This window comes from Dendrobates tinctorius, unplaced genomic scaffold (assembly GCF_039654945.1).
Source record: "Dendrobates tinctorius isolate UK_male_01 unplaced genomic scaffold, ASM3965494v1 ptg000144l, whole genome shotgun sequence".
NCBI lineage: Eukaryota > Metazoa > Chordata > Amphibia > Anura > Dendrobatidae > Dendrobates > Dendrobates tinctorius.
The window spans coordinates 9,269,531-9,282,691 of NW_027361811.1; the positions used below are offsets into that span (position 1 = coordinate 9,269,531).

A 13,161-nucleotide genomic window follows, 5' to 3' on the forward strand; every position below is an offset into this window, starting at 1 on the left:
GGGCCCACCATACACTGGAACATTCCAAAGGTGGACATCAGACACTGGAGCAGCATTTACAGGGCCCATTATACACTAGAGCATTAGAAATGGGGCCCATTATGTTTGGAGCATTATTTGGGCCCATAAGACAGTGGAGCTTCATCCATGGGGACCAACATATACTGTAGCATTATGTGGAGCTCATCATATACTATTTCAAACATTATATGGGACCAATGATTCTGTATGGAGAAATAGATGGGCCTCGTCATGAGATGTAAAAAGTGAAGTATTTTTCATTGTACTATACCGCTATTTCTCTGCCGTATCGGAGCATGATGAGTTGTGGTATGTGTTAAATCAAATCAAATTCAAATCAAATCAAATTTATTATTATCGCCAAGTACATATTACATATATACAAGGAATTCTTTGTGGCAAAGAGGCAACATAATATATAACAACAGATACAACAAGTAACATCTAACAAGACAGATACAGTATATAGTCTACACATGACGATTTAATTGTTGAACAGAGAGTGGATAGAAGCTGTTCATATGGCGGTTGGTACTGCATTTGGGGACTCTGAAGCGACGTCCTGAAGGGAGTAGTTGGAATGAGGAGTGTCCCGGGTGAGAGGGATCGGATGAAATTTTCAATGCGTGGGATCGAATACTCTTATCATAAAGATCCTGGATTTTAGGCAGGGGGGAGCCTATAATTCTCTCTGCTGTTCTGAAAGTCCTTTGTAAGCGGAGTTTGTCATGCGCAGTGGCTCCCCCATACCAGACTATCAGAGAGGAACAAATCACAGATCTGATGACAGCATTAAAGAATAAGATCAGCAGATTCTTAGACAAACCATATCTTTTCAGCTGACGCAGGAAGAACATCCTCTGTTGTGCTTTTCTTATAACAGCATCCACGTTTTTCCCCCATTTAAGATCATGAGAGATGATAACACCAAGGAATTTGGTCTCTGTGACCCTAAGAACCACTTCGTCATGGATGTAGATTGGAAGTATCTCATGTTGATCTTTCCTAAAATCCACAACCATCTCAGCAGTTTTTTTAGTGTTGAGTACAAGATTATTGGCTTTACACCAGTCACATATTCTTTCCACCTCACTCCGATACAAGTCTTCAGCATTTCCCCTGACGAGACCAATCAGTGTCATATCATCGGCAAATTTCAAGATTTTTACTGAGTCTGCTGAAGAGATGCAATCATTCGTATAGAGAGAAAACAGTAACGGGGACAAAACACACCCCTGAGGTGCCCCGATGTTTGTGACCAAGGTGTCTGAAGTGAATGGTCCAACTTTTACACTCTGTATCCTGGCTGTCAGGAAGTTATAAATCCACAAGCATAAGTTGAGAGGGACTCAAAGAGCTACCATTTTCTTATGAAGTAAATTCGGATCAATGGTATTGAACGCTGAGCTAAAGTCCATGAAAAGAATCCGGACATATGAGTGCCGTTCATCTGTATGATCCAAAATGTACTTCAGTGCCAGATTGACAGTGTCGTTTGCCGAACGATTCTCCTTATAGGCAAACTGAAGCGGGTCCCATAGCTTCTGCGTGAATTTTATCAGGTGGGACGCTCTTTCGCCCAGGGCACATGAAAACCTGGAGCCAGCCCTACCCCCTCACAACTTTAGCCAAATAACCCCCATTTTTCAGTGCGTAACTTGTATTATGAAGTTAATTAAGGTTGACAAGCTTAAGTAAGAAGAATTGATGCTTTTGGCATTCAAATGGGCACTGTAGGTGTTTTTCCTGTCCTCCTCTCACTACCGACTTTTATTCCCCATTGACTTACATTGGGTTTCGTGTTTCGGGACGACCCCGACTTTTCCCTATAATCGGACGATCTTGCTCGACCCGACTTTTGGAAAAGTCGGGTTTCACGAAACTCGACCCTAAAAAACCAAAAGTCGCTCAACTCTACCAATAACTCTTGGCTTCAATTTTGGAGATGCAACTTTCATAGGAATATTCTTAGACGTCAACCAAACCATATCACCCACTTTAAACCGGGGACCATTGGTCCTATGCCGGTTGGAAAAATGCTGGGCCTTTTCCTGAGAGAGTGACAACTTATCCACTACTTGGTCCCATATATGCTGCATTCTCACAACCACAGTGTCCACACCTGGGCAGGTCGAAGATTTCACTTGTCCTGAAGAGAATCGAGGATGAAACCCAAAATTACAGAAAAAGGGTGACATCAAAGTGGCAAAACTAGCTCTATTGTTCAGCCAAGGGCAAAAATGAGACCCAATCATCTTGATCAGCAGATATAAAACATCTTAAAAAAGACTCCAAGGTCTGGTTTGTTCTCTCAGTCTGCTCATTGGTCTGGGGATGAAACGTGGAGGAGAAGGATAACTGAATTCCTCAAATTGGAACATAAGGCTTTCCAAAATCTGGAAACAAACTGGACCCCTCTATCAGACACAATGTTCTCAGGAATCCCGTGTAACCGAACCACCTGTTGTAAAAACAAGGGTACCAACTCAGCGGAAGATGGCAACTTTGGGAGTGGTACGAGATGGACCATTTTCCTAAATTTATCACAAATCACCCAGATAACAGTCATGCTCTGAGAGACAGGAAGATCAGAAATAAAATCCATTGAGATATGGGTCCATGGCCTCCTGGGCACCGGCAGGGGCATCAGCAACCCACTAGAACGAGAACAGGGTTTAGACCGAGAACAAGTCCCACAGGACTGTACAAAAATCCTGACATCACGAGACAAGGCAGGCCACCAAAACGACCGACTCACCAAATCTCTGGTACCAAAAATACCTGGATGACCAGCCAATGCAGAGCAATGGACTTCAGACATCACTCTCTTTCTCCACTGGTCAGGAACATACAATCTTCCCATAGGGCAACGCTCAGGTTTATCTTCCTGAAATTCCTCCAGGGCGCGTCTCAAATCAGGTGAAATGGCAGAAAGAACTACCACCTCACCTAGGCTAGTAGTAGGCTCAGTCACATTAAGAGAATCAGCAAAGAAACTCCTAGAAAGGGCGTCTGCCTTAACATTCTTAGTGACCGGAAGAAAAGAGACCACAAAATTAAAAAGTGTGAAAAACAAGCCCCATCTAGCCTGTCTAGGATTCAAGCGTTTAGCCGACTCCAGATAAATCAGATTCTTGTGATCGGTGAGGACCACAAATTGATGTCTAGCTCCCTCCAACCAATGTCTCCACTCCTCAAATGCCCATTTCATGGCCAACAATTCCCGATTCCCCACGTCATAGTTGCGTTCAGATGGGGAGAACTTTCGAGAAAAGAAGGCACAGGGATTCATCTTAGAAATCACAGTATCCTTTTGGGACAAAACAGCTCCTGCACCAATCTCAGAAGCGTCTACCTCCACTTGAAATAGAAGTGAGACATCAGGTTGCCGTAGAACTGGAGCTTAAGTAAATCTCCGCTTAAGCTCCTGAAATGCTGAGACAGCCTCAGGAGACCAATTCAGCACATCAGCTCCCTTATTGGTCAGATCAGTCAGTGGTTTGACAATACTAGAAAAATTACCTATAAATTTACGATAGAAATTAGCAAAACCCAAAAACTTCTGGAGAGCCTTCAAAGAAGTAGGCTGAACCCAATCATAAATGGCCTGTACCTTGGCCGGGTCCATTTCAATAGTCGATGGAGACAAGACAAATCCCAAAAATGAAATCCTCTGTACACCAAAGAGGCATTTCGATCCCTTAACAAACAGGGAATTCTCCCTCAAAATCCAGAACACAGTCCGGACATGTTCCACATGGGAATCCCAATCACTAGAAAAGATCAAAATATCATCCAGATAGATGATCAAAAACTTATCTACAAAGTCTCAAAAAATATAATTCATAAAGGAATGGAAGACAGAAGGGGCATTGGAGAGCCCAAAAGGCATCACCAGGTATTCAAAATGTCCCTCCGGAGTATTAAACGCTGTCTTCCATTCATCCCCGTGCTTGATGCGAATAAGATTATACGCCCCGCTGAGGTCAAGCTTAGTAAACCAGCAGGCACTCTTAACTCTGGAAAATAAATCAGACATCAGAGGTAACGGGTACTGATATTTAACCGTCATCTTGTTAAGGGAACGATAATCAATACACGGTCTTAATGAACCATCTTTCTTAGCCACAAAAAAAAAAAACTAGCGCCCAAAGGCGACAAGGATGGTCTAATATGACCCTTCTCCAACGACTCCTTAATATAGAATCGCACAGCATCATGTTCGGGTACAGATAAGTTAAAAAGCCGACCCTTGGGAAATTTACACCCAGGCATCAACTCAATTGCACAGTCATAACGTCTATGAGGAGGCAAAGAGCAGACTTACTATCACTAAATACATCAGAGAAATCAGCCAGATAATCAAGAATATCATGAGACTGAGGAGACGTGGAGAAAACAGGAGCATCCCTAGGAACACACTGACAACCCCAACTCTCCACAGACACAGATTTCCAATCCAAAACTGGGTTATGAGTTTGCAACCAGGGGAAACCCAGAACAATAGTATCATGTAAATTATGCAGAACCAAAAATTTACAATTTTCTTGGTGGTCTGGGGCGACTCGCATTATCACCTGGGTCCAAAAGTGAGGTTTATTCTCTGCCAAAGGAGTGGCATCAATACCCCTCAAAGGAATAGGCGTCTGCAGAAGCGTCATGGACAAGCAACAACGTTTAGCAAAGTCCAAATCCATCAGATTCAGAGCTGCTCCTGAATCCACAAAAGCCTTTGTGGAAAATGTGGACAAGAAGCAGATCAAAGTAATTGCCAAAAGGAACTTAGGATGTACACTACCCACAGCAAATGTGTGTGCAAAACGTTTCTCTCGTTTAGGGCAGACAGAAATAGTATGAGAGGCGTCTCCACTAGAGTTGAGCGATACCGTCCGATACTTCAAAGTATCGTATCGGATGGTATCGGCCGATCTTTAAAAAAAGTATCGGTATCGCCGATTCCGATACCGGAAGTCCCATTCAAGTCTATGGGACTTCCGGTATCGGAATAAGAAAAACCCTTTCCTGCCCTTGTACAGCCTCTCTGGGGTCTGTACGGGCCTTTCGGGGGGCTGTGCCGGCCTGCCAGGGGGTCTGTGCAGGCTCCGGTGGTCTGTGCCGGCCTGCCGGTGGTCTGTGCAGGCTCCGGGGGGCTGTGCCGGCCTGCCGGGGGGCTGTGCCGGCCTGCCGGGGGGCTGTGCCGGCCTGCCGGGGGGCTGTGCCGGCCTGCCGGGGGGCTGTGCAGGCTCCGGGGGTCTGTGCAGGCATCGTCCGATGGGACTACAAGTCTCATCGGGCGATGCCTGCTACCATGACAGTGATTGACACATTAGCCAATGATGGGACAGTAGTAGTCCCATCATCCGGCTAATGTGTTAAATGTAAAAATAAAAAAAAAAAAAAAAAAAAAATTACATGCTACATACATACAACATGCATACTACATACATGCTACATTCATACTACATACATGCTACACACATACTACATATATACTACATGCATGCTACATACATACTGCATGCTACATACATACCACATACATACTACATACATACTACATATATACTACATGCATGCTACATACATACTACATGCTACATACATACCACATACATACTACATATATACTACATGCATGCTACATACATACTACATGCTACATACATACCACATATATACTACATACATACTACATATATACTGCATGCTACATACATACTACATATATACTACATGCATGCTACATACATACTACATGCTACATACATACCACATACATACTACATACATACTACATGCTACATACATACTACATGCTACATACATACTACATATATACTACATGCATGCTACATACATACTACATATATACTACATGCATGCTACATACATACTACATACATACTACATGCTACATACATACCACATATATACTACATACATACAATACATTCATACAATACATACATAGACATACAGTACATATAACATAGAGTAACATACTTACCAATACTTGTCACATTGTTCCCCGAAGCCATTGTCGTCTACGGAATAAATATTAACATAACAAACCACAAAAATACTCACCCACGATCCGAAGCAGTCCACGAGTGTGTCCCACGACGATCTTGGGTAGAGAACTGCAGCATCAGATGATGCTGCCGTTCTCTACGGGCTGCAGGAATCCAATGACGGAAGGTAGGTATCCTTCCGCACTGTATTCCTCCGCCACTTAAAAAAAAAAAGTCCCTAGTCTCACTTTATGCCATTGCTGTGTGGGAATTTCCCACACAGCAATGGCATAAAGTGAGACTAGGGACTTTTTTTTTTTAAGTGGCGGAGGAATACAGTGCGGAAGGATACCTACCTTCCGTCATTGGATTCCTGCAGCCCGTAGAGAACGGCAGCATCATCTGATGCTGCAGTTCTCTACCCAAGATCGTCGTGGGACACACTCGTGGACTGCTTCGGATCGTGGGTGAGTATTTTTGTGGTTTGTTATGTTAATATTTATTCCGTAGACGACAATGGCTTCGGGGAACAATGTGACAAGTATTGGTAAGTATGTTACTCTATGTTATATGTACTGTATGTCTATGTATGTATTGTATGAATGTATTGTATGTATGTAGTATATATGTGGTATGTATGTAGCATGTAGTATGTATGTAGTATGTATGTAGCATGCATGTAGTATATATGTAGTATGTATGTAGCATGCATGTAGTATATATGTAGTATGTATGTAGCATGTAGTATGTATGTAGCATGTAGTATGTATGTAGTATGTATGTGGTATGTATGTAGCATGTAGTATGTATGTAGCATGCATGTAGTATATATGTAGTATGTATGTAGCATGCAGTATATATGTAGTATGTATGTAGTATATATGTGGTATGTATGTAGCATGTAGTATGTATGTAGCATGCATGTAGTATATATGTAGTATGTATGTGGTATGTATGTAGCATGTAGTATGTATGTAGCATGCATGTAGTATATATGTAGTATGTATGTAGTATGTATGTGGTATGTATGTAGCATGCAGTATGTATGTAGCATGCATGTAGTATATATGTAGTATGTATGTAGTATGTATGTAGCATGCATGTAGTATGTATGTAGCATGCATGTAGTATGTATGTAGCATGTATGTAGTATGTATGTAGTATATATGTGGTATGTATGTAGCATGTAGTATATATGTAGCATGCATGTAGTATATATGTAGTATGTATGTGGTATGTATGTAGCATGTAGTATGTATGTAGCATGCATGTAGTATATATGTAGTATGTATGTAGTATGTATGTAGCATGCAGTATGTATGTAGTATGTATGTAGCATGCATGTAGTATGTATGTAGCATGCATGTAGTATGTATGTAGCATGTATGTAGTATGTATGTAGCATGTAGTATGTATGTAGCATGCATGTAGTATGTATGTAGTATTTTTTTTTTTTTTTTTTTTTTTAACATTTAACACATTAGCCGGATGATGGGACTACTACTGTCCCATCATTGGCTAATGTGTCAATCACTGTCATGGTAGCAGGCATCGCCCGATGGGACTTGTAGTCCCATCGGACGATGCTTGCACAGACCCCCGGACATCAGCACAGCCCCCCGGCAGGCCGACACAGCCCCCCGGCAGGCCGGTACAGACCCCCACAGGGTGCACAGCCCCCCGGCAGGCCGGCACAGCCCCCCGGCAGGCCGGTACAGACCCCGGGCAGTCCACACAGCCCCCCGGCAGGCCGGCACAGCCCCCCGGCAGGCCGGCAGAGACCCCCGGAAGGCCCGAAATGACGGCGCATCATGATGCGCACACACCGCGCATCATGATGACGTCAGGCCGTCAATCAACTGAACTTCCGATTCCGATGCCGAATTCCGATATTGAAAAAATATCGGAAGTCGGTATCGGAATTCCGATACAGCAAGTATCGGCCGATACCCGATACTTGCGGTATCGGAATGCTCAACACTAGTCTCCACAGAAAAAACACAGCTTATTACGCCTTCTAAACTCCTGACGTTGCGCCCTCGACAACACCCCATCACATTGCATAGGTTCAGACATTTGTTCAGAATGTGGCAGCGCCTCCCGTGTTGTCTTACGTTCACGTAAATGCCGATCAACTTGAATGGCTAATGACATAGAGCCATCCAGACCAGAGGGAACAGGAAATCCCACCATAACATGCTTTCGGTCTCTGATAAACCCTTCTGAAAGAGAGCTGCCAGTGCACTATCATTCCATGTAGTAAGGACCGCCCACTTTCGGAATCTTTGACAGTATAACTCTGCAGGATCCTGACCCTGGCTTAATGCCTACAGGGTTCTCTCAGCTTGATCAACGGCATTAGGTTCATCATACAACAACCCCAGAGCCTGAAAAAATGCAACCACATTAGTCAGAATAGGATTTTCAGGTGTCAGAGAAAACGCCCAATCCTGGGGATCGCCGCGCAGCAAGGAGTTGACAATTTTAACCTGCTGCACAGAGCTCCCCAATGAGTTAGGCTTCATGGCAAGAAATAATTTACAATTATTCTTAAAATTCAGAAATTTAGACCGATCCCCAGAAAACACATCAGGAGTAGGGATCTTGGGTTCAGCAACATGTAACTGAATGAGGTAGGTAGAAATTCCCTGCACTTCAGCAGCAAGTTGCTCCACATGATCAGACAATTGCTTAATCTCCATTAGGAGAAAAAAAATCCTCCTACGGCCCAGAGAAAAAGAGGAAAAAATATAAAAAAAAAAAAAAAATTCTGACACTTTTTTTTTTCTTTCCCTTTTTTTTTCCTAAACAATTCCCTCCTGCTTTTGAGTACCCTAGAATCTGCGGTATGGCTGGAGATTCTGCTATGATGGGTCACCAAGGGGGAAAAAAGCAAAACACGCTAAGTCTCAGAAAACCAGAGAGGTTGGTAACTATGCAGACTGCTGAGCCCTGATGTTAACACACAACTAGAAGCAGTCGTGGGAGCATGCCTACGGTGGTCCTCGATGCCTCGTCACAACCGGAGAGCTAAATGAGCATAAAGTAAGAAAAGAGGAACACTAACTCCCCAGAGCAGACCCCAAAGGAAAGACAGTCCTCCCCATGTATTGATGGTGAAGCAAGATGAAAACACAAACAAAGGCAGAAAAATAGGCTGAGCAAACGATGGGGCCAAACTAACTTGAAAGGAAAGGAAAGGAAAGATACTGTCTGCAATCTGCCAAAAAACCCTACCAAAAATAATGTCCAACGCTTCTGATAACAAAATTAACCCTGAAGTCACTAGACTTCTCCCACTATATCAGCACTCTGGAATATTCTGAGACAGAGCAAAAAGAGGCCAATCTAATAAAGGACAAAAAGGCAAATTGGCAAATACAGATCAATAAGAGTGGAAATTCAGCACAGCCCAGCCGGGCTGGCTGACCACACAAAAACTGAGTTGACCAACAAGAGCAAGTGTGAACATTAGCAAAAAACAAACTTAACTTGAGATGACTGGCGCAGAGCTGAAGTCCAAGACCTGAGAAACAGACTGAATCACCAGCAACAGGATAGGGCGTTGGCTGTCTTATATCCAGTCTGATACTCCAGAGATCCAATCACTATCCTCCTCATCAGATGGCAGACCATTACCAATTAAACTAACCTCACTACCTCCTGTCACTACCAGAGGGAGAATGGAAGGAGAACTCCCAGCTGGTGGAGCAGAAAATGAGCTCATAACACTTCTTCCTGTGCATGATGTCAACCAGGTAGAAACATACAGGTGAAAAGTGAACACACCCTACCCTCCTCACTAATCTATGCAGCTACTGTACAGGGATAGAGTTGAGCTGAGTTACAAATCATTAAAAACACTTCCAGATCTCATCTCATGACAGTCAATATTGTGGGAGGGTCAGAGCTGACACTGCGGTGAGATATGATCCGGAAGTGTTTGCAATGATATATAGCTGCGCTATTGTGCAGACATACAGCAGAGTTTAAGCATGTACAGTAACATTACAAACACTATCAGATCTCATCTCGCAGTGCTGTCAGTGTGTGTGGGGGGGTGAGAGCTGGAAGTGTCCTGCTTCAAACTGTGGAAGAAGTACAGGATCCCAGTTGAACTGTAATGTAAATGATAAGCTAAACTTTACATGCTAATATCTCTGAAATGAAGAGGAGATATTTAAAAAAAACCTTAATTTTACTCAACTTTGCAGCAACTATTTCATGATGTGGCCAGTTTAACACACACAAAGTGGTGAAAGGTCTTTGTTAAGAAGAGAATTTTATGATCATCCAATTTAGCTGTCTGTTCTTTTTTATGCCTTTTGTTTTTTCCAGTTTAAAAATACCGGAATGCTGATGTGCCACCATTAACCCCTTTCCGACATCGGGGGTACATTTATATTGTTTTGAACAGCTGACATGTGCCCGGAACAGCCGCAGGTGGAATCATCGTGATCTACCCGCAGCTATTAACCCGCTAAATGCTGCTGTCAAACTCTGACAGCGGCACTTAACGCGCGCTTGCAGCCAACGGGTCAGAAATCCGCCCATCGGTGACCCCGTCACGTGATCGCAGGTCACTGATAGGTTGGCATGCCAACCAGAGGTCTCCTGAAGACGTCTATGGTTGTCACTGATGGATTGCTATGAGCGCCACCTGCAGACAATCTGATCATTGCCTGTATGTAGCAGAGCCCATCGCGTAATGGCAGCTTCTAGCCTCCCATGGAGACTATTGAAGCATGCCAAAAGTAAAAAAAGTTTTGAAAAATATATAAAAATAAAAAAATATAAAAGTTCAAATCACTCCCCTTTCGCCCCATTCAAAATAAAACAATAAAAAAATCGAACATACACATATTTGGTATCGCAGCATTCAGAATCGCCCAATCTATCAATAAAAAAGGATTAGCCTGATCGCTAAACAGCGTTGCGAGAAAAAAAGTCAAAACGCCAGAATTACTTTTTATTGGTTGCAGCGATACTGTATTAAAATGCAATAAGGGGCAATCAAAAGATCATATCTGCACTAAAATGGTATCATTAAAAACGTCAGCTCGTCATGCAAAAAACAAGCGCTCACCCAACCCGAGATCACGAAAAATGGAGATGCTACGGGTATCTGAAAATGACATAATTTGTGTTTTTTAACAAAGATTTGAATTTTTTTTCACCACTTATATAAAAAATAACCTAGACATGTTTGGTGTCTATGAACTCGCAATGACCTGGAGAATCACAATGGCAAGTCTGTTTTAACATTTAGTGAACATGGGGGAAAAAAAGTGTGGTATTGCACTTATTTGCAATTTCACCGCACTTTGAATTTTTTTTAAACGAAAAAAGCTCCGGTCATAAGGGTTTAGGATACAATGAACAGCTAAACACAAATTCCACACTTTACACTAGACCTTAACTATCTCATAATTTAGGTATTAAACAACACTAGACAATGAAATGGCTTAAATATCAATTGTCCAATTACGTTTCATCATGTGAAAATGTAGTGACTATGTAAAAAATGACAATAATGCCTGAACGGTTAATGCCATATATTTTGTAAAGTATACTCTTTAATTATGTTGGGATGGCTTAGATTCAAATCCATCATAAGGTTTACAGATATTAGATTCCGAAAATTGTATCTGTCCAAATAATTCTGAACTTAGTACATTCTTTCGAATTTTTTGTGGGCTACAGAAAAAACTTTGGCAGGTATCTAAAAATGAAAAATAACAAAAATAGGAAAAGTCAATTGTACTTACCATCACCAGGATTTTTCATAAAGTGTGCCATTATTGTACGTTCATCCTTCCCATATTCGTTCTCTGCTCGTAAAGTATAAAACCCATTGTTCAGATGTGTTGGATTATCTAGTTGAAGACAGCCATGATGTTCACTCAAGTTGTTTGACTCGTGAATTTTACTCCAAATAAAAGCCGTTTCACTTAGCACAAGTCCCTCATGAAACCAGTGTAGCTCAGGAATTGGGTTACCCTTCACGCTGAAAGGAATACACCAGTGGTGGTTCATAGTTGGGTAGTCGATTTGCATGATGATTGGTGGAACTGAAATAAATAAACAGCAGATTTTGTCTTTGTTACTAGTAAGTGAACAATGAAACACTCAGATATAGTAAAATAACAGGAAAAGCACAAACATTTTCAGTTTTTGAAAGCAGCAAGTGGCTTTGGTCTACTCAGATCAAAGCCGTTCTTTGGCAGCCGTCCTAATCATAAGCTGCTTCGTGCTATAGGAAAGTTGTAACAATTGTCACCATAAACCACTAAAATGCTAATCATACCAGGACAAAAAGTAATAATAAATCAAATTATATGATGATGTATTGAATAGATACGATTGCAGTAATTACCGAACATCTGCTTCTCTAAACAGGAAGCTTGAAGGTAATAATGAGACCTCATGGGTAGATCAAATGTGTCCACTGTCCATGAAGGCAACAACTATCGAGCCAAAGGTTGAAGGCCACTGTTCTAGAGATCATTGTGGTTCTCCTCGCTGGGGGGGGGCAGCTCTTAATGCTATTGTGACATTACTGATGTCATAGCATCGCAAACGCTTGGCACAAGAGTCATAACCACATCACAGAGAGCTAATTCTAAGGTAGGTGCCATATCTTTAATTTAACCTTTTCTAGTTTTAATATCTAGAATTCTAGAATGTATCAATATTATATTAGACAATGGCTCATGTCATGGGCCATAAAAGTTTTGGGAAAGGAATGTAAAATGCATAAGTAGTGCAGAGGGAAGCCCATCAGAACCTCTCGTATGTTGTGTAATGCTTATACCTGCTTATACCCATACATTCAAAGACGAGAGAAAGGTTATAACACGGAGGACCGTGAAACCAAGTTTAAACACTATAGAGAAAAAGGTCCTCCAAGGATATTATATAAAATATTCAAATTTTATTAAATAACACAAAGAATAAAAAGAAACAGCAAACCATAGAGAAAGTGGAAAATAGCATGACACTGGGTGACAAACATAAGAACTATAAAATGACTGGTACAATAATGTAGCACATGAGGGAATATAAAACAATTCTTAAAGTGCTGGTGCAGCAAGTAGAAAAAGATAATATTAATGATATAATCTCACAT

At 41.8% G+C, this 13,161-nt stretch overlaps 1 protein-coding gene across 5 annotated transcripts in view; it reads right to left on the reverse strand.

The window, feature by feature from the left end:
- Window positions 1-13,161, reverse strand: part of NTRK2 (neurotrophic receptor tyrosine kinase 2) — a 468,765-nt gene that overhangs the window by 365,061 nt on the left and 90,543 nt on the right. For all 5 annotated transcript variants that reach the window (XM_073546013.1, XM_073546015.1, XM_073546014.1 and 2 more), the window contains one exon: window positions 11,801-12,103. In XM_073546013.1, the coding sequence (XP_073402114.1) occupies window positions 11,801-12,103 (303 nt within the window). The remainder of the gene's footprint in view (window positions 1-11,800; window positions 12,104-13,161) is intronic.